Here is an 18,972-nt window from a genome sequence, read left to right as displayed (position 1 = left end):
ACATTCTTGTGTTAAAATTACTTATAATACTCCTGCTGTGAGTACAATTTCAGTGAATTGGTAGGGGCCAATGCTTGATCTATCTCCCATGTTCCTACTCATATTGTCACTTGAGGTGCATGTCTCCCAACGCCTTCGCCACCATTAGATGAGATCTTTGGCACTGAATTAAACACCTAGATCTTTCAAAGGGATTTAACCACAAGTATTGCTCATTTTTTGTTTTGCAGTGAGAATATGTATTCAGCTTTTTTATTATGCTTCTTCATGAATAATAAAGTAGTTTTCATGAGTCTTGATAATCTATATTTATAACATTTGTTATGGTAGGAAATGTAACCCAAGATTTTACTGATTCACATTAAAAAAATAATGTCTTTTTTTCTGCATTTAAGCATTTTGGGTTTTTCTATTCTAATGTTTTTGTTCGTTGGGACCTGTTATGGTCATTTGTGTTAGGATTGAAGTTGTGTTAGAATGTTTTTCTTGTCTTACTTTTATATTTTTTTTCTGTTTAAATCCATAAAGAAATGATACATTATTCTAATTCATATTCCAACCCTATGTCGAAAAAGGTCACAAGACCCCCCCACTCAACACATAAACTTTAATGAAGACTATTTTATATGTGATATATGAGCTCTGAAAAACATACAAGGATATTAAAATAAAGGCACCCTTTCACAACCTCAGTTCTGTTCTATGAGGTGCGGATTGCCAGATGTACAGCCAGTTCACTGCAGCTGGGCTCCATAGAAATCTTCCATCTGTTTCTTACTGCTCCACATTTTTGATTCCTCTTTATTATTTGCTCATGACAGTTTTATGTCAAATTATTACATTTTATTAAAATATATTATGCACGTGTAAGACTTGCTAAGGCAAATTCCATGGATCTAGTGTGGCAAACACAACTTCTTTCCGGCCCTTACTGATATCGCTATCTATGCGGTTAATTTCTGATTTTGTTAAATGTTCAACTGCTCTTTTTTAACTTCTCAGAAACCAGTCAAACGTTCGTAGGATGCACACAGCTGTGAAACTGAATGAGGTCATCGTCAAAAAGTCTCGTGATGCAAAATTGGTTCTTCTAAATATGCCTGGACCACCTCGAAATCGGAAGGGTGATGAGAATTGTATCCTTTTCAGAGCTATAATAATAGATATGTGTTGGCTTGTGCTTCTCTTCTTATATGTATACTTTTCTTGTTCGTGTATATAGGTAAATCTTTCCATATGATGACAGAAAGTAAGAGATGTACAATGTCCTGTGCTGTTTTTTACGCTTCAGAAAGCAATTTTCATTTGAGTATGTTGGTAATTGAAATAGTATAATTTTGATATGGTTGGCTGGATTAAAATAGCAATATTGAATTAATAGCAAGTGTGTGCAATATATGAAGCCCGCTGCACTATATTGGGTATCATGGATTTGTGTTGTCAGCCAGAGGTAAATTGTTTACCCATATTTTCTTTGAATGGGCACTCTAGCAATCATACTTTAATGCATATGAGAGCACATATTCAGGAAAAGAAAGAACAGTTATATAGTACAGTATAATATTTGATTTACATTCACAAGACTTGTAAAGGTTCTTCTATAAATACCTGTAGACCCTGATACGGTGAACTGGGGGCAATATGTCAGTGCTTGCGGTGATGTCATCGACCCAATCCTCCAATCATTACATTACCACAAGCGTCGTCTTTTTGCCCTCACGTGCACTCATCACAGGCAAGTGAATAAGTATCTTTTACCAGTCCTGAATATTCATTATTTCTTGGTCAGTTTAAATGGGCCTTGTGTTGCGTATGGAGTGTTGATGCTTCTTTTTCCATTCCTTAGCTAACACTGTCTACAGATATGGAATTTTTAGAAGTACTCACAGAGCACTTGGATCGGGTCATGTTAGTTCGTGGTGGAGGGCGTGAGGTTATCACCATCTACTCCTGAAGAGCAAAAACTGGATGAAGTTTTTGTTGCACTCAGCAGGAGCCTTCAACCTCTCTCCTCACATCCTACAGGCATCCAGGAAGTTTTTCAGAGAGAGTTGGGAGGCATGTGATTAGTGCTCATAAACTTCACTTGCTTCCACCATTTCCCTTACAATGCCCTTACATGTGAACTGCAGCACCAGATCTTCCATTCCAGCACAAGTGCAACTGTTCCTCATGTCTTCATCAGAGAGATGCTGATGAAGTTTACATACATAAAGTCTACATACGTTTCTTAAACTGAGCCGCACTGCTTAAGATGCTACCAATACTGGCCCCTTTGTGCATCCTGTGATCCACTGTTACACCAATCTCTCCCTGACACAGACTTGGAGAATACTTAGGTTGTACTGGCAGAAATCAGGGTAATGGTTTGGGTTTTTTCTTTACATCCTTACCCATTGATGAGAAAGACCAGCTTCATCATTTCAGGCACTGGTATGACAAGTTAAGGGAGAGAGGGGTGTATTCACCAGCATGCTTATCGTTAAAATTGTTCCTCTCTCTATGCTCTTTTCTTGAGTGCCACAATCTTCTCCTCGGCTTCAGTATGTTTCTCCTGACGGTACTTGTGGAAACAGCTAAGTGAGCATAAATGTTTACTCTATCCGGACTGCATATAAAATAACGGAAGAACAAGAGCTAGAAGATGCTGAAAGGCGCTTTGGAGAAAGGAAAAAAAAGAAGAAAAATGGAGCATATGGAACTGTGATAAGGACCTGTAAAAACAGGAATCAAATTTAGCAAGACCTGTTCGTCTCTTAAGAATATGTCTGATGCCGAGGAGTATGTTGCAATAATAATCTGATGCAAAAGTAAAAAACAAAAAAAACACATAAAAAGGGAAAACTAATTAGGAACTCGAGTCTGCCTTTAATACATCCCTTTGTTTCCTAGGCTGCCCTCTGATCAGGAGCTGTGCCAGCAGAATGATACACAGTGAGGACACCAACTTTGTAAATGGGCCATTGGGCCCCTGTTTTGTGTTGTTTATTTAAATAGAGCATCAGTGGCAGGAAACCACACTGCACCCGCCAGAGACTATGAGCTGCTGCCATTCTCTCACTCTTGTCTCAATGCATGATCTAGGATAGAGACAACTTATGTACCAATCACCTCATGCTGTACCTCAGTCACCCTTGTTTTTGCAGTGGTTTTGTGCTTATTTTTTCTACATTAACTTATTTGCCCATAACACGTCTAGCAAATCTAGAAGTAGCAGTGATCGGATTGATAGCTGTTTAGTTAAAGGTGTGTGTGATAAAATTATCTGTGACATTGTTTACTGGAGAATTATTAAAACTGAATACAATTGGTATTGTGCATGTATGTTTGGACCTCACCTATTTCCCCTTTAGATGTTTGAAAGAGACAGAGTGCCACTTCTACAGAAACTGGTCCTCCAGCCAAGGAGCACTACAGGATGAATTCAGTAGCAGTAACCCAGTAGCTTTATAAATAGTAGATCACAAAAAAAACAGTCTACTAGGCCTATGGTTGTAGGTGGGGGGCAGCAGCAAACTTGGGGCAGATCAACTCATTAAGCTATCAGGCTCGCCAGTAAACTACTGCTAAATTGAGCTAGTTACAAGGCAGATCTATTATGTCCAAAACAGGTCTATTTACACTGCCGGTACATTCACAGAGGCATAGTGTATATGGCACCAAGTGTTCTACTTAGGCAGAGTACTGAGATATAATATCATGTCATGAGACATAGTAGAGAAGTAGGACCTGGAAAGTGGCTAGGGAGCTGTCCTCATTCAGGTCTAGAGCAGCACCCAGCAAGTTGTTGCCCCCCCCCAGCCCCCAGCCATTTCAATGCTGTATCACTAGCATAACTTAATGTAAATGCCATAAAATAAACCACTAAAATATTATATCCTCATGTTAACTAAATATGCATCCTTAAAATAATGGAGGACTATTTTGAAATTAGTGTATTACACACAGGACTTAAGTGGTGGCTCCTACAGCAGTACTGGAGTTAACTTAAAAAAAATATATATACTGAACCAATGGTGTATTTTTGTGTTTTGCTGTTGTGTTGAAAGTTCTTTTTTTCTTAGTAGTCCATTTGCAGTGTATGGAATGAGTAACTCACCAGTCCCGCATGCTTGTGATAATCGCAAATTCTCAGTGAAGCTACTGTGTAAAGAAAGCATGCTGTGATTCATGTAATCATGCACTTCACCATCTACAGGGGATGAAGCAGGGGTGCATGACACCATCAGGGACAGCCAGTGTGTTCAGGTGGCCTGGCTGGTTGAGATTTGCATGTGAACAACAAAGTGTCCCCTTGGTTTTTGTTAATTGTTCCTTGAAGTGCCTCTTAAAGAGTGAAAAACTGGCTCTCTCCTTGCTCGTATAGTGTAGATGATAAACAAAACCCTACAATGCAGGCAACGTTAATACAACATTTATATCACCGCTCCTTGTATCAGGCTGTTTATGCAAAGAACTGGTATAAAATACATTTGGTATTATAGCCTGTGTTAGAATGGTATATATAGTTAACGATTTAAACACTTAGTGCAGGTTTTTGGGACAGCTTTAAGTGTCTATTAAACACCCTTACCACAATACTGCCTACATAGCCAACAGATAACGTTTGGGAAAAGGAATAAAGATGTGTGCGCTGCTCAAAATATATACAAATATTTAGGACTAATAAGCAGGTACACGGAGTGTTGTTTATTATTAGTGGAGCACTTGGGATGCTAGAACTTGCTTATGCACGTGCAAAGTCTCTATTTGTGGTTAAGGTTGGAACGCACACATTCTTGCTTCTATGCAGACATATCAGGGACCTTTAAGAAAATAAAATATTTTAGTAACCCTTTTATCACCTTTGAAAGTAAGTAGGACAAGGAGGAGTGGGCTTTCCTCGACCATTAGCGCCAACTAGAGTGGACAATGGGAAGAGCAGTATTTCTGCTCCAAAACCTTCCAGTAAGTCTATGCTGCTAATGAGCATGCCATGTGTCACTTTTTTCTTTTCAGGGGAGGGGCTAGGAACTTGATTATTAATATGGCAGCTTAGTTTGGGAAGATGGTGACCTAAACAGTGAATTAAGAGTTCCAAGTTGCACTACAAGAGTCAGAACTGTCTCTAGCTAACAGCTGACTTTCCATAAAAGAAGGATTCCCAAAAGCTTCAAGTTTCCTACTGAACTCACGTTTGTGCCATTTGTGCAATATATACATATATTTATATTATATATATATAATTACAGATGTTATGTAAATTCCCACACCCAACTCCAAACCAGAAAACCCTATAGCACTATATGTTTTATGTACTACCCAGTGACTTATTGTGTAGTATTTATTTAGGCCTCTAGCTACTGATATGCTTTAATCTTTTGTTCATAAAAAAAAAAAAGTATAGATAGTACATGTACAGATTACCGTTATAAACCAAATGAAACACTGCTATATCCGGCTGCTTTTTGTTTGTGTAACTCTTCTGTACTGAAATAGTTTCATGTTTTGTGCAGTTATCTCATGTGTAGTTTTTACTGTGGTTGATTGCTACCTACCTTACTCATTATATAGCTTTAATGTGCAGATTTTATTTGTTTTGAGACTCCTGTCAGCACAAAATGCAATAAAATTAAGTTTATTACACCCTTTCACTGTTGTGTTAGGTTCTGACTCGGGGAAGCACATTTTATAGCCATATTACAATATTAGAGAATCGGTAAAATATGGGTGTCAACAAACAGGCAAAAGCCACAGTGCTGTCCTGGTTCAAATGATAAAGTTGCTGTTCCACTGTAGTACATTAAGTGGCTTTAGAAGATGTTCTTTTCTTCTGTTACCTGAAGGCTTACTTACACAACTTAAGGAGCTTTTCCTATAGAAAAACTTAAAGTTTCTGAAGTCATATTGCATGCTAATTTAGCATCTGACAAAAAATTACCAAGGAGCTATAAAAACAAGCATTCCTGACCACAGTATCGGTGAAACAAATCTCTGGTACCTCTCTCTCTTGTAGGGGGTTGGTGTAAGCTTGTTTTTTTTTTATATAATATGGCAATCACCAGATGGTTTGGGGGGACATTTTCACCTTTTTCCAATGTGTGCTATCCCTCAACCTGACATAGTGCTCATCATTTTGGCGGTAAGCCCTGTCCCTTTGACATAAGACACAAGGAAGAACCTCACGCACCGTTACACGAGCAAGAACAGCAATGTAATAGCAACAGCGAGGATCCAGCAGATAAAGCATTTAAAAATAAGCAGACAACCCCAAAATGGGCAATGTGAAAACACTGGGTCTTAAAGCTAACAAGGTAGGTAAGAAAATTGTAGGATTTAAAATAAAATGCGTTAAAGGTTTATGCACTCACTCGCTGGTGGGGACCCTTATCACCATATACACTCACTGGTCACTTTATTAGGTACACCTTGCTAGTAGCGGGTTGGGCCCCCTTTTGCCTTTAGAACTGCCTTCATTCTTCATGGCGTACTTTCTACAAGGTGCTGGAAACATTCCTCAAAGATTTTATTCCATATGGACATGACGGCATCACGCAGTTGCCACAGAGTTGTCAGGTGCACATCCATGATGCGAATCTCCCGTTCCACCACATCCCAAAGGTGCTCTATTGGATTGAGATCTGGTGACTGGAGTAGAGCCCCGCGTGGGACTGTTTTTTAATCCCACTTCTGCAGATTTTGTGACCATTACTGCCCGCTCACTCCCTAACCCGAACTGCATTATTCCCCACGCAGTCCCGCAAGGCTGCCTTCGGGTTGCTCCCTCACGGGACCCACATCCCAGTGCAGTCCTCTACTGTGGAGAACATTGGAGTACAGCGAACTCATTGTCATGTTCAAGAAACCAGTTTGAGACGATGTGAGCTTTGTGACATGGTGCATTATCCTGCTAGTAGTAGCCATCAGAAGATGGGTCATAAAGAGATGGACATGGTCGGCAACAATACACAGGTAGGTTGTCGCATTTAAACAATGCTCAATTGGTACTAAGGGGTCCAAAAAGTACACCACCACCTGTCTGATACAAGGCAGGATGGATCCATGCACCATTACACCAAAGTCTGAGCCTGCCATCTGAATGTCGCAGTTGGAATCGAGACTCATCAGACCACGCAACGTTCTTCCGGTCTTCCATTGTCCAATTTTGATGAGCCTATGCAAATTGAAGCCTGTTTCCTGTTCTTAGCGGACAGGAGTGGCACCTAGCCTAGTCTTCTGCTGCTGTGCCCCATCTGCTAAAAGGTTCGACATGTTGCGCCTTCAGAGATGGTATTCTGCATGCCCTGGTTGTAACGAGTGGTTGGAGTCACTGTTGCCTTTCTATCACCTCAGTCTTCCCATTCTCCTCTGAGGTCTGACATAAACAAGGCATTTTCGTCCACACAACTACCACTCACTGCATATTTTCTCCTTTTTCAGTTTCTGAAATACTCAGACCAGCCACGTCTACATGCCTAAATGCATTGAGTTGCTGCCATGTGATTGGCTGAGTAGCCATTTGTGTTAACAAGCAGTTGAACAGGTGTACCTAATGAAGTGGCCAGTAAGGGTATATGTATATAGTTGATATATAAACATCACAGAAACAATTGCCATTGTAAAGTATTACATTTGTGTTATGCTTGCCTTGCTACGGATGTAACCACTTTAAAATGCAAACTACCACCAAAATTTTATTAAAATAAAAAATGTTATTTTTTACATTTTGTTTTACTGAATCACATTGTGATTGAGTAAGCTGTGCTCCATTGACTTGCATGGTTAATCACAGTACCTGTTGATCGCCTCTTAAGGTGTTTCAAATCAGGCATCCGTCGCTATAATATATATGGTGGATGTTGACGCCCAGGGGAGGGGCCACACAGGGCCCCTGCTGCAGATCTCAGTACTGCAGAATGCCTCATCAAGAAATTACAGCATCACCCTTTGGGAGAAGAAAGCGGTCATAGATCACATCCACAGCTGGTACGTCAATTGTCGTCAAGGGGTTAATACCCAGGGTTTGCATACTAGACATTTTTTGTGTTAATTGTGTCTTAAATGCATTCTTCCCCCACATGTACTGCCTTGCTGGATCCTCAGTGCTGATATTGTCATCAGCTAATGTAGCAGGTCTTAAGCTTGTGTCACTTCCCCATGTGTTCTATGGACAGTGACATAGTTGGCGAGGCTTACTGCTGACACTTCTTTTGGTATGTAGTTTTCAGCGGGTCATTAGTCTATTGTACTTGTGGCAGGGCTTCCATGCATTCCATGTGTTGGATCTTTGGTTACAGCGCTTGTATCTTGTGGTGTCTGATGTCATAGGGGCAGGGCTTACTGACAAAAATATGAGCATTATATGTCATGTTGAGGGATCGCACACATTGAAAGAGTGGATCCACCCCCCCCCCCCAAAAAAAAAATACAAAAAAAAAATCTGCTTTTCTTTCTACTAAAACACAACAGTTACAGCTGTGGAGAGGGAATGGCCATACATATAAAATATTTCTAAATGGCTTTAAACAAGATTGAGTAACATATTTAATTAGAAGCAAATCCATAATAGCGGCTGTTCCACCTACTATATACTCACTGCTACCTCCACTTCTGCAATTAAATGTTCCAGTAGAAACATTGTTCTACCCCAAAACCTTCCTACGACAAAAATAAATCCACACACACTAATTTCAAACCACATAATTTAAAGTACATGCTGCTTTCTAAAATGTTAAACAATCTTTCAGTCACTTAGTGTGACAATTGCTTGTTTGATAGATTGGATTAACTGTATAGGGGTGGTTAGAAAATTTGCTTGTATTGGTAAGACCTTAACCCCTTAATGACAAAGCCCATACATGTACGGGCTCAAAATGCATTGTTTTCAATGGGTTTAGGGACCGCCCATTGTCCTTAAGGGGTTAATATTTTTGCCCCTGTAAAAAGGTACATTTTGCATGCTACACCTCTGTTAATTGTTATAGCAAGAGGTGAATTATTGCAACTGATTAGTAAACCAAAAGTGACCATTGTTTCATCAAAATGTAAACATAAGACTTGTCTAAAATTGATTCTCCAAAACAAAAAAAAACAGAACACACATTATAGACATTTTAAAGTTTACTTAAAAAAAAAAAATTAGAACACATTTTGCTGTAAGAATTAAATGTACAAGAAAATATGTCTAGACAGGGTAACCGTTCACATAAGGGCAACAAATGCATAACATGCATCCTTGGACATAACTGGTCTCTAACAAAGGTTAAGGTTTAATTATTAACCAAAATGTTTGTTTCAGACTACCACATATAAACAAACAAAAAAAGTTTAGTGGGGTTTTGTTCAAGTGATCAATGCACAAGCTTGGGGAACTTACATGTGCTTCTAATAATGACGAGGATAAGAGCCCATTGCAGGCTGAGGTGGAAGCCCACCACGGCTAGCTTGCCCTGTTGTCTGATTAACCAAGTGAGAAAGTGCAGGACCACTCTGGATCAGTGTGTCCAAAGCCTTCTGGACACTAGGATTGTCAAAGTTTATGCCTGTGGAACCTACTGGCCTCTGGTTGGGTACATTAACAGGTACTTGGGCACGAGTCTGATGTTGCCCATACAAGCCCTGCACTTGAGAAGGTCCACTGGGTCTAGGTGCTGTGTTTCTTACAGGTATTCCAGGCCCCATGGGATTTGGATGCTGGTTAACCGTAGGCTGTGATCTCTGTGCCGATGGGCCAAGCGTTCCTGCATTCATCTGTCCTGGCCTCTGTTGGGCACTTCCAATATTACCATAGCCTTGACCAGGAGCAACTGTAGGGGCGGCCACTGAAGTAGCTGGGCTATTGGTGGCTGTGGCTCCACTATTGAAGAGACTGAGTATTTTTGCCTGAAGCTCTTGTTGGGGATTGCTCATAGTCTGTGTAACCTGGGGAGCAGAGCTCAGTGGCTGTGTCATCTGCAGACTGGTATTACTTGTGAGATTGGATTGACCATCAAAGGAAGTCACTGGACCAGATCCGATCTGCGGTCTTGACAGTTGTGCTGTAATACACACACAAAAACTCACATTATACTTGTTCTACAAAGGAAGAAAATAAAGTTTCTCTCTTATGGTACTTACATGACAGTGGCTCTGAGGACACATTCAACATCCTATCTTTCCGCTCACGTAGATAAACCATGACCTTGTCTATCTCTTCCGCAGTAATATATCTATTATCTGCAAGCAGCCACAGTAAAGTTTGTATGCTTGGAGGATGAGGTCCCCTCAAGCCCTCATCTACTGGTGGAGCACGTTCCCGCATAACAGCTTCAGATGACATCTTGGACGCTTGCCTTGCAATATCTTCCCGCTCCTTCTCACGACTTTCAGCTTTAAAGCGTTCATAGTTCCTGGCCACAAGCACCATGGCATCTGCTAGTGGCATGTTTCGATGTTCTGCAACACAAGACAGCAATAGCAACTTTATGGTAACAATCCAGAGCCAAATGAGGCTTACTTTCTAAACAGGTTCTGTGCAGTGACATTTGTATGTTTCAAGCTGAATAGTAATATATAGCTCCAATAACAAAATTTCTTACATAAATGAAAATAACACTTCAAGCATCATTTCCAGTAGACTAACTCTTAAGTTTAAGGTTTTTACAGAGGAAACTAAATTGTCAGTTACTACTACAAGGGATGGAACTTTTGATGCAACCTTTTCCATCATCTTTAATTGGAAAAACAAATGTACAATGCCTCTGTCTTCATAAGGTTCTATTTTGTGAAAATCTTTACCTTGAGGTGTTCCAAATAAGATGTTCACTGTACAAGAGCGATGCACTTGATGCTGCTGAGTGATGACAATTGCAAATGGAGACCCTCCTCTAGTAATATCTTCCAAGGCTTGTGTTAGAGACACCTCAGTGTTCAGAAAAATCAAGTCCACCATCATACCAAGGTCACGCACCTTTCGTCCCACAGACTCTGCATACTCCCTGGCGGAGACACTATGTTTCCATTACTCGAGAACAAGTTTTCTGAAAAAGCAAGTTTATAGCCCCCCCCCCAATATTTAAATAAAAACAAAAAACCAAACTTACTTTGACTGCTTGTTGACAACAATCACAGAGCAGTCAACAGGTCTTTCAGCTTCAATTCGCCTTTGGATTTCATCAAAATATTGCCTATACAGTTCCTCACGACGACGTTCCTCTCGTTTTAGGCGATCTAAGTGTGAAGTAAAGAAACTAGGAATTATTTTTATTTTTTACAATGCAAGGCAATTCCAAACTAATCTGGCTGAGGCATTGCCAACGTGACCTAACAAGTTCTCCATTTAAAGCGCAAAAAGCTGGTTTTAACAAAATCACCAACCTTCCGGTTCCCTAGGGTATCTGTCTAAAGAATCCCTATAACGTTCATAGGGATCATCTTTTCTGCGATTGAGGTCATCATGGCGATATTTGTCCAGTGGGTCATCACGTCTGAAAAGGGAAAAGAAAAAAAAAAAAAGAAAAAAAAATACTGAAAAAGAAAAATACTGAATAGTACAGATAATTTAGAGCTATAAACTTTGAAATACAAACAAGCAAAAACTACAGTAAACACTTTTTTGGTTGGAGGAAATAAATTGTGTTCAAGCACAAGCTTTAAATGGCATAATGCAGAAACAGTGCACTCTTTTCCTCCGCACCTCTCTCCTCTTAGTAAATAGTTACATTTGTTGCTTCCTTGATCGGCCTGCTCTTACCCATAATGCACATGAAAGCTGTAGTATGTGGCAGAGAAAATACAACTTGTAGATACTCTCAAATTGCCATTTTACAAAAGCTTTTCATATCCACTATGCGCAGCTCCCAACACTTTAATCTCGATTTGGGAACAGATGAATTATGGATTCTGAATGCGTTGCATACTAATCAGACACAAATGAAATAAACTCTAGACATACCAAAGACTAGGGCTGCAACTAACGATTATTTTCATAATAGATTAGTTGGCCGATTATTTTTTAGATTAATCGGATAAAAAAATAAATGTAAATTTTTCATTTAAAATAATTTAACAAACAGGATGTTAAAAACAAGCAGCCGAATTAAAAACAAGAAATGCATTTTTTTTTTTTTTATTTCCCAGCCTGCCCCCCCCAGTTATGCACATTTGAGCCCAGGCTTGCCACACTGCCTCCCAGATATGCCTTATACCCCCCACATATGTCACTCCGCCTTCCCCAGATATGCCTTTTGATCTGCTTCTATGACTGAGCCATCATAGAAGCCGCAGTGCCGGCAGTTGGGGAGCAGACGCCCACTTGGCTGCCAGAGAGGAGATCGGGGTCCCCTGCAGAGTGCGACAAGGAAACCTCGTCTCTGCCCATTGCAGCCGGCGAATGGTGCGCAATGAGCACAGACAACCTCCGCTGTGCTGGACGATACTTCCTCCGGGGGTTCTATGGTGGAGCACCGGAAGGTCATGCTGGTGCTCCATCATAGAAGCCCCGCCAGAAGCGGAGGATGTTTGTGCACATCGCACAGATGCCCGTCGGCTGTCAGAGAGGAGGATCCGGCTCCCCTGCAGCGCTGGTTATTAGTGTTATTATCCGACCTCTATTTTAGGTCGGATTATAAAACGAAGGGCATTTTACATTTTCTTACGCAGATTACAAAATACCGCTTCATAAAGGGTAAATTTTACTACTAAGTGAAAGAACCCTTACCTGTACAGTGGGTCTTTATAGCGGTCATACAATGGATCCCGGGCATCTCTTGAATCTCTGATGCGAATGTCTCTTGGATCTCGCAAATCTCTTGGGTCTCTGTAGTCTCTAGAGTCCCGCACATCTCTAGAATCCCTTGCATCTTTGGAATCACGAGAATCCCTTATGTCTCTGTGATCACGTGAATCCCTTAGATCTCGGTGATCACGCGAATCCCTTAGATCTCTCACATCCCTGAGATCACGCCCATCTCGATGTTCTCGTCCATCTCGTGTATCCCTTGCATCTCTAAGCGATCTCGAGTCTCTACCATCTCGAGTATCTCTGCTCTCTCTCCTTGGGCTGGTACGCAGAGGGGATCGGTCACGTTTTGTATCGCGGGAATCTCCATATGAATACAAGTCCCTGATGCATAGAAAATAAAGTTATTTTAAGAGAAACAGCACAAAAACCGAAGACTGGCCACTGTGCCTTGTTACAAATGAACCATGTCACAAATAAAGTTTGTGCTTTCGACCTATTGCAAGACCGTTCGGCAAAACACAAATGTAACATACACTTGCTTTATCCTATGAAAAAGGGGGGGAAAAAGCCACGCGCTTGTACTACAATCCAGTCATACTTCATATCTGCATTACAAGGTTTTGTTAATTTTGCAATAAATACAGGTTATAACATACTAGTTTTATGTTGTTTTTATGTATATATTGGTAGAAAATGTTTAAGTGTGTTTAAAGAGCATCAAGAGTCAGAAAGAAAACCCACTCAAGAACGCACCGAGGAAATTGTTGTCTCGCCACAGCTGTTGATGGATATACCTTTTGGGCTTGACCATAAAATTTAAAAGAGAGGCAGAAAGTTGATACCGAATGCTTTTGGTTAATTTAGAACTATATATTAAAAAAAAAAAATTTCAGGCTTTACATGAGGTTTTAAACTTTTTTTTTTGATATTTGGACAGTTTGTGGGAGGGGGAGTTGATGCATTGCCCTAAATCTTCATGTTGGTGGTTGGTTGGAAAAAAAGATGAATGTGGCACACACAATTTTACTCAAAACAACTTGTTTAATGGTTATCCAAAGGTTTAAGCGCGCGTGCATTTTTTGAACGGAAAGAAAAACGAACATCTGGTTAGTGCTAAAAAGCACCTTTGTTTAGGAGAGGTGACATTTGTTTCACGGTTTGGTTAAGCAATGAAACGCAACAATAAAACGCACATCTTTATTTAATCCTGAGCCGTCGCGTTTTCCCGGGTTTCTCATCGCGAACTTAAACGATCCAAGCAAATAGTTGGTTGTTTTGTTTTTTGGTTTGGTTTAGGATGAAATCCAGCTAGGCTATTTGTAATTCATTTCTGAAGGCTTTTGGGTACTTGAGAAGACTTGTTCCAGAGAGTCCTACCTTCAAGGGACCATCAATGGCTAACTATGACTTTACCTTCTTGATGGACTGGACCTGGATGGAGCCTTATTCATATTTCTTCTGTCCGCTGCCTTGTTTATATCTGAAAAGCACAATTAACCCATCTGTTCAATTATTTGAAGCGAGACAAAAGTTTTTTTAAAAAGGGAAGTAAAAAAAAAAACAAAAAAAAAACACACCAAGTAAGACTGCTACCAGGGAAAGTGGTAAAAGGGATGTTTATTTTGAGACAGCACATATTACCCATATTTAATACAAGTTTCCAATCCACCAGATAAGACACTGTGTTAAGAGAACAGGCAGATTTAGAGGACATTGAGGCACTTTAATCTGTTTTTTTTTTAGGGATTATTCTACAGTCCAAAGTGCAAAAAACAAAAAAAAAAAAAAAAGAATGTCAAGGAAGCAGCTTGTGGAGAATGCAGCTTTATTATGGAAGTTGAAGAACAAAATCCACTCTTTTAGAAGGAAGCTAGAGCATTATTGACTGCATCAAATCTGTTATTTTACATTACCAAAAACCAACAAGCGTGATGTTGGCAGTGTTAATTATTAGATTTACAAGTACAAACTGGTCAGTTACCAAAACAGACAATGAGAATATATTGAACTAATGAACACAACACAAAAGCATTGACCTGGAACAGCTGTGTTTAAAGGACTTCCTATAGAAAATATTCCATTGGTTTCTCTTTTTTCCCCCCAAGATTGATGCTTTGAAGTGTTCCACTCTTCCCACATGTTAAAGTATGCATGAGTAAAAAAAAATACAAACAGCATAACATATGTAACTAAAGTAATGTATCAGGTTCCAACAGAAGCTGGTGTCCATGTTGCAAAACAATAATGAAGCAAGATGTTCAGTGGCATGAAAGAACAAGTTTATTTAACTGCATCAGCTAATCATGTGGGCAATATAAAATGACATGCTAAATCAGTTTTTAGAACAAAAAATAAAGTCTTATTTTAATACAAAAATTTATAAAATAAGGTCACTTCTCCGGACAAGAAAATGAATAGTGCAGCACAAAAAACACTACTTTACCACACTAAAGCGGACCGTTACAAAAGAATGCCTGAACAAATCAGCCACGAAACATAGTAAGCCAGTACTCGACAAACTCCAGGCACCAGTTCGCCATGGCGGCTAGAAACTACTTCCAGACGCACTGGGTTTCGCAGGTTTGAGATCATGAATCCAGCACCCTATGCTTTCCTGCAGGGGCATGGTGTAGCAGGTGCTGTGAGGCTCCCAGGTCACACAATGCATGGCATACATCTTACTGTGGCCCCACAGGAAAGCACAGGGTGCCAGATTCACGATGACAGGAGATAGGCAGCAGCATGGTTGGTCTCCACGAGGGGAAAGGGGGTGAGTAGTGTATGCGAGTGTGTGTATACTATAGTGTCAGATCCAGCATGTATGTGTAGAGCGCTGGAGCCAGTATGTCTACTGTATTGTAGTGCCAGATCCAGTGTGTGTGTCCATAGTGTTAAAGTGTAATTCCAAATATGTATATTGTTAGTGTAAATTAGTGGGTTTTTTTTCCATCTTACACTATGGCATTCACATGAATGTGTATATCAGCATACGGGGGTTAGAGTGTGTATTAGTGTATGGTGTTAGCATGTGTGTTACTGTGAGGTGTTAGTGAGCATAAGGTGTTGCGTGTCTGTTACTGTATGCCAGGGGTGGGGAATCTTTATGCCTTGGGCCATTTGTATATTTATAACATTGTTCGCAGGCCACACAAAATTAACATAAAAATTAGCCCTACATTGTAGATTTATAGCAGACGGCCCTCCCTTTAGTATTGATTTACGCGATGCCCCCAGCAAGCCCTCCTTGTGAATTAATGCCACATTGCCCCCACACCCTTGTGTATTACCCCAGCAAGTTCCACATTGTATATTTATTCCACCACACAGCCCCCTTTTAGTATTGATATATGCGATGCCCCCACACCCTTGCATATTGCCCCCAGCCAGCCCCACATTGTGTATTTATGTAACTCAGCCAAATACCGCCTCCCCCCCGTATCATGTCAGCCCTGGCAACCAGATTGCAGCCACAGGACCTGCCTAGCACCCGGACTGGAAGTATAGGACTTGCCATCTTTGCCCCCAATAGCCTCCCTGTGCCATGCCCCCTCCCCACATTCATGCCATCACACATTCATTCATTCACACTAGGGCTGAAACAACTAATCGATAAAATCGATAATAATCGATAATGAAAATCGTTGTCAACGAATTTCATCATCGATTAATCGGATCGATTTTTATCGATTATAAAAAGAGGTTTTTTTCAGAGCAAATGCTCTGAAAAACTCCTCTCCTTATATAATCCGACCTCAAACAGAGATCGGATTATAACACCGGAATCCAGATCCCCCGCAACGCTGCAGGGGACCTGGATTCCCCTCACTGTCGGCCGGTCTCTCACTTCCGTCTCTCTCCCCCTCCCATCTGCCTCCTCCCCCCTCCCATACATCACTCTGCCTCTCTACCCGGCACCGTTACTGACAGGCACTTTCCCTGCAGCTTCATAGAAGCCACAGTGTAAGTGAAGGGCAGTAACGGAGTCTGTCTGTGCGATGCAGACCCCCACCGGCTGACAGAGGATCATCCTCTCTGATAGCCGGTGAGGGTCTGCATCGCACAGACAGCCTCCGTTACTGCCCTTCACTTACACTGTGGCTTCTATGAAGCTGCAGTGAAAGTGCCTTCAGTAACGGAGCCGGGTAGAGAGGCAGAGCGGTGTATGGGAGGGGGGAGGAGTCAGAGGGGTGTATGGGAGCCCCCCTCCAATACACCACACTGGCTCCTCCCCCTCTCATACGCCACTGCCTCTCTACCCGGCTCCCTGGTGTCTTGTCAGAAACGGAGGTTCACAGGAGGCAGAGTGGAGTATGGGAGGGGGGAGGAGGCAAAGTGATGTATGGGAGGGGGAGGAGCCAACGTGATGTATGGGAGGAGGCAGAGTGGAGTATGGGAGGAGCCAGAGTGGAGTATGGGAGGGGGAGGAGCCAGAGTGGTGTATGGGAGGAAGCAGAGTGGAGTATGGGAGGGGGAGGAGCCAAAGTGATGTATGGGAGGGGAGGAGGCAGAGTGGTATATGGGAGGGGGAGGAGGCAAAGTGATGTGTGGGAGGGGAGGAGCCAAAGTGATGTGTGGGCGGGGGAGGAGGCAGAGTGGTGTATGGGAGGGGGGAGGAGGCAGAGTGGAGTATGAGAGAGGGGAGGAGCCAGAGTGGTGTATGGGAGGGGGAGGAGCCAGAGTGGTGTATGGGAGGGGGAGGAGCCAGAGTGGTGTATGGGTGAGTTATAGTGGTGTATGGGGGGTATTATGAATTTTTAGGGCATATAGGGGGTATAAGGCATATGGATATTAGGCATATCAGGGGGGCATAAAACAAATCTGGGGCTAAAAGGTATATCAGGGGGCTCAGTTGCATATCACTGGCATATAAGGAGTATAAGGCATATCAGGGGCACAGTGGAATCTGGCATATAAGAGGTATAAGGCATATATGGGGGCAGAGTGGCAAGCTGGGGGTCAGATGTGCATAACTGGGGGCAGTTTGGTAAATAAAAAAATGTAAACAAGGCTTTTTTCTCAGTTTTTATTAAATATGAAAAATAGTTAACATATGAATTAATATTTACTAATAACTTTGTATTAAAACCTAGCTTGAGACGCACTGTGTTTGGGTTCTTGTAGCTTTTATTATTATGTCAGTAAAATAAGAAGATGAATAGAGAGAGAGAGAGGCCATTGCAATAAAGAGATGAAAGTGTAAATTGTACGTTTTTTTTATTGCAATTTTTCTTCAATTTAAAATAATGTATTTTTTTATCCGATTAATCGATTAATCGACAAAATAATCGGCCAACTAATCGATTATTAAAATAATCGTTAGTTGCAGCCCTAATTCACACATACTCCTTCATGCACCCTCCTCCACCCCCCTTACCTGAAGTGCAGACCTCTTCGTGCTGCTCGCAGACTTCCGCAGGGGCCCACTGCTTCCCTCTGTTTCTTGCACTCTGTGCAAACAACTTCTCTTTTACCAGACCAGGGAAGCAGGAACACATGTGATGTAACATGACTCTACTGGGTTCCAGCATCCCCTTGGCGGTACAAGAGACATTGCTCTCACAGGTAAGCAGTGGGCCCCTGTGGAAGTGATCGCGGCTGCTGCCCCTTTTGCCAGACGTTCCCCCCCCCACGGCAGAGCTTGCAAAAACATGGTTGGAGAAGAAAAAGCCGGCCCCTGTATTAAACTACAGCAGAGGATTCTCCCGGTGGTCTAGAAAAACACTACATCCCTCCATTTAAGTAAAATGCATATGGGAGTCCATTTTGTATTTTACTGTGCCCATTTTGTTTTTGATTGGGAGTAAAAAAAAAACAAAACAAAACAAAAAAAAAAAAAACTTGTGAGAAACGGTTTTTTTCTCACTCTTATTCCTCCGATCTCTCTTGACCAGCAAGCAGGGCTCCATAGCCTTGTACTGCTGATCGCAATGTGTGCAATTGTGGACGTACCTCTGTACGCCTATAGGATAGTAAAGGGGGTTTAATGTTTCGATTACATGCCCCCTCTCTCCTCCAAGCTATACATATTTAGAGCTCTTAATCTTTCCTGATGATTGTTAACCTACAATGCATTTATCATTTTAAAAGACTTCAGGTAGTACAATGTGAATTTTATTGAGAAATTGCCATTGCGTTAACCATTTACATTTGAGCACAATTCTAATTTACATCAAAATGATGGATTTCACAAACTTACTGTGGCTTTTAGTTTGTTGTACTATTTACATGGTGCCATTTCATATATTTTCTGAATATACTTTTGTATAACACTG

At 41.2% G+C, this 18,972-nt stretch overlaps 2 protein-coding genes across 2 annotated transcripts in view; one reads left to right on the top strand and one right to left on the bottom strand.

The window, feature by feature from the left end:
* LOC149276415 (solute carrier family 12 member 5-like) overlaps positions 1 to 1,954 on the top strand; it is a 35,365-nt gene extending 33,411 nt beyond the window's left edge. Inside the window, exons 24-25 of the mRNA XM_089503678.1 lie at positions 1,003 to 1,136; positions 1,863 to 1,954. Of these exons, the coding sequence (XP_089359804.1) occupies positions 1,003 to 1,136; positions 1,863 to 1,954 (226 nt within the window). The remainder of the gene's footprint in view (positions 1 to 1,002; positions 1,137 to 1,862) is intronic.
* Positions 1,955 to 9,363: 7,409 nt separating this feature from the next.
* On the bottom strand, positions 9,364 to 14,151 carry LOC149276414 (nuclear receptor coactivator 5-like). Its single transcript, XM_089503677.1, has 7 exons — positions 14,114 to 14,151; positions 12,677 to 13,081; positions 11,335 to 11,444; positions 11,061 to 11,187; positions 10,756 to 10,955; positions 10,096 to 10,413; positions 9,364 to 10,016 (listed from the first exon to the last, which is right to left on the bottom strand). The coding sequence occupies exons 1-7, from the start codon at positions 14,149 to 14,151 to the stop codon at positions 9,364 to 9,366; spliced, it is 1,851 nt and encodes a 616-aa protein (XP_089359803.1).
* Between the last annotated feature and the right edge of the window lie 4,821 nt (positions 14,152 to 18,972).

This window comes from Sceloporus occidentalis, unplaced genomic scaffold, assembly GCF_023333645.1.
Source record: "Sceloporus occidentalis isolate IW3139 unplaced genomic scaffold, rSceOcc1.0.p SCAF_240, whole genome shotgun sequence".
NCBI lineage: Eukaryota > Metazoa > Chordata > Lepidosauria > Squamata > Phrynosomatidae > Sceloporus > Sceloporus occidentalis.
Note: the sequence above shows the minus strand (reverse complement) of the source record. Positions and strands in the feature narration are given on the sequence as shown.

Coding starts and splice junctions, on each gene's coding strand:
- LOC149276414 (XM_089503677.1), bottom strand. CDS start 14,151: ATGAATAAGGCTCCATCCAGGTCCAGTCCATCAAGAAG. Junction 13,082..14,113: donor AGGTCCAGTCCATCAAGAAG/GTAAAGTCATAG, acceptor TCTATGCATCAG/GGACTTGTATTCATATGGAG. Junction 11,445..12,676: donor TATAAAGACCCACTGTACAG/GTAAGGGTTCTT, acceptor TTCCCTTTTCAG/ACGTGATGACCCACTGGACA.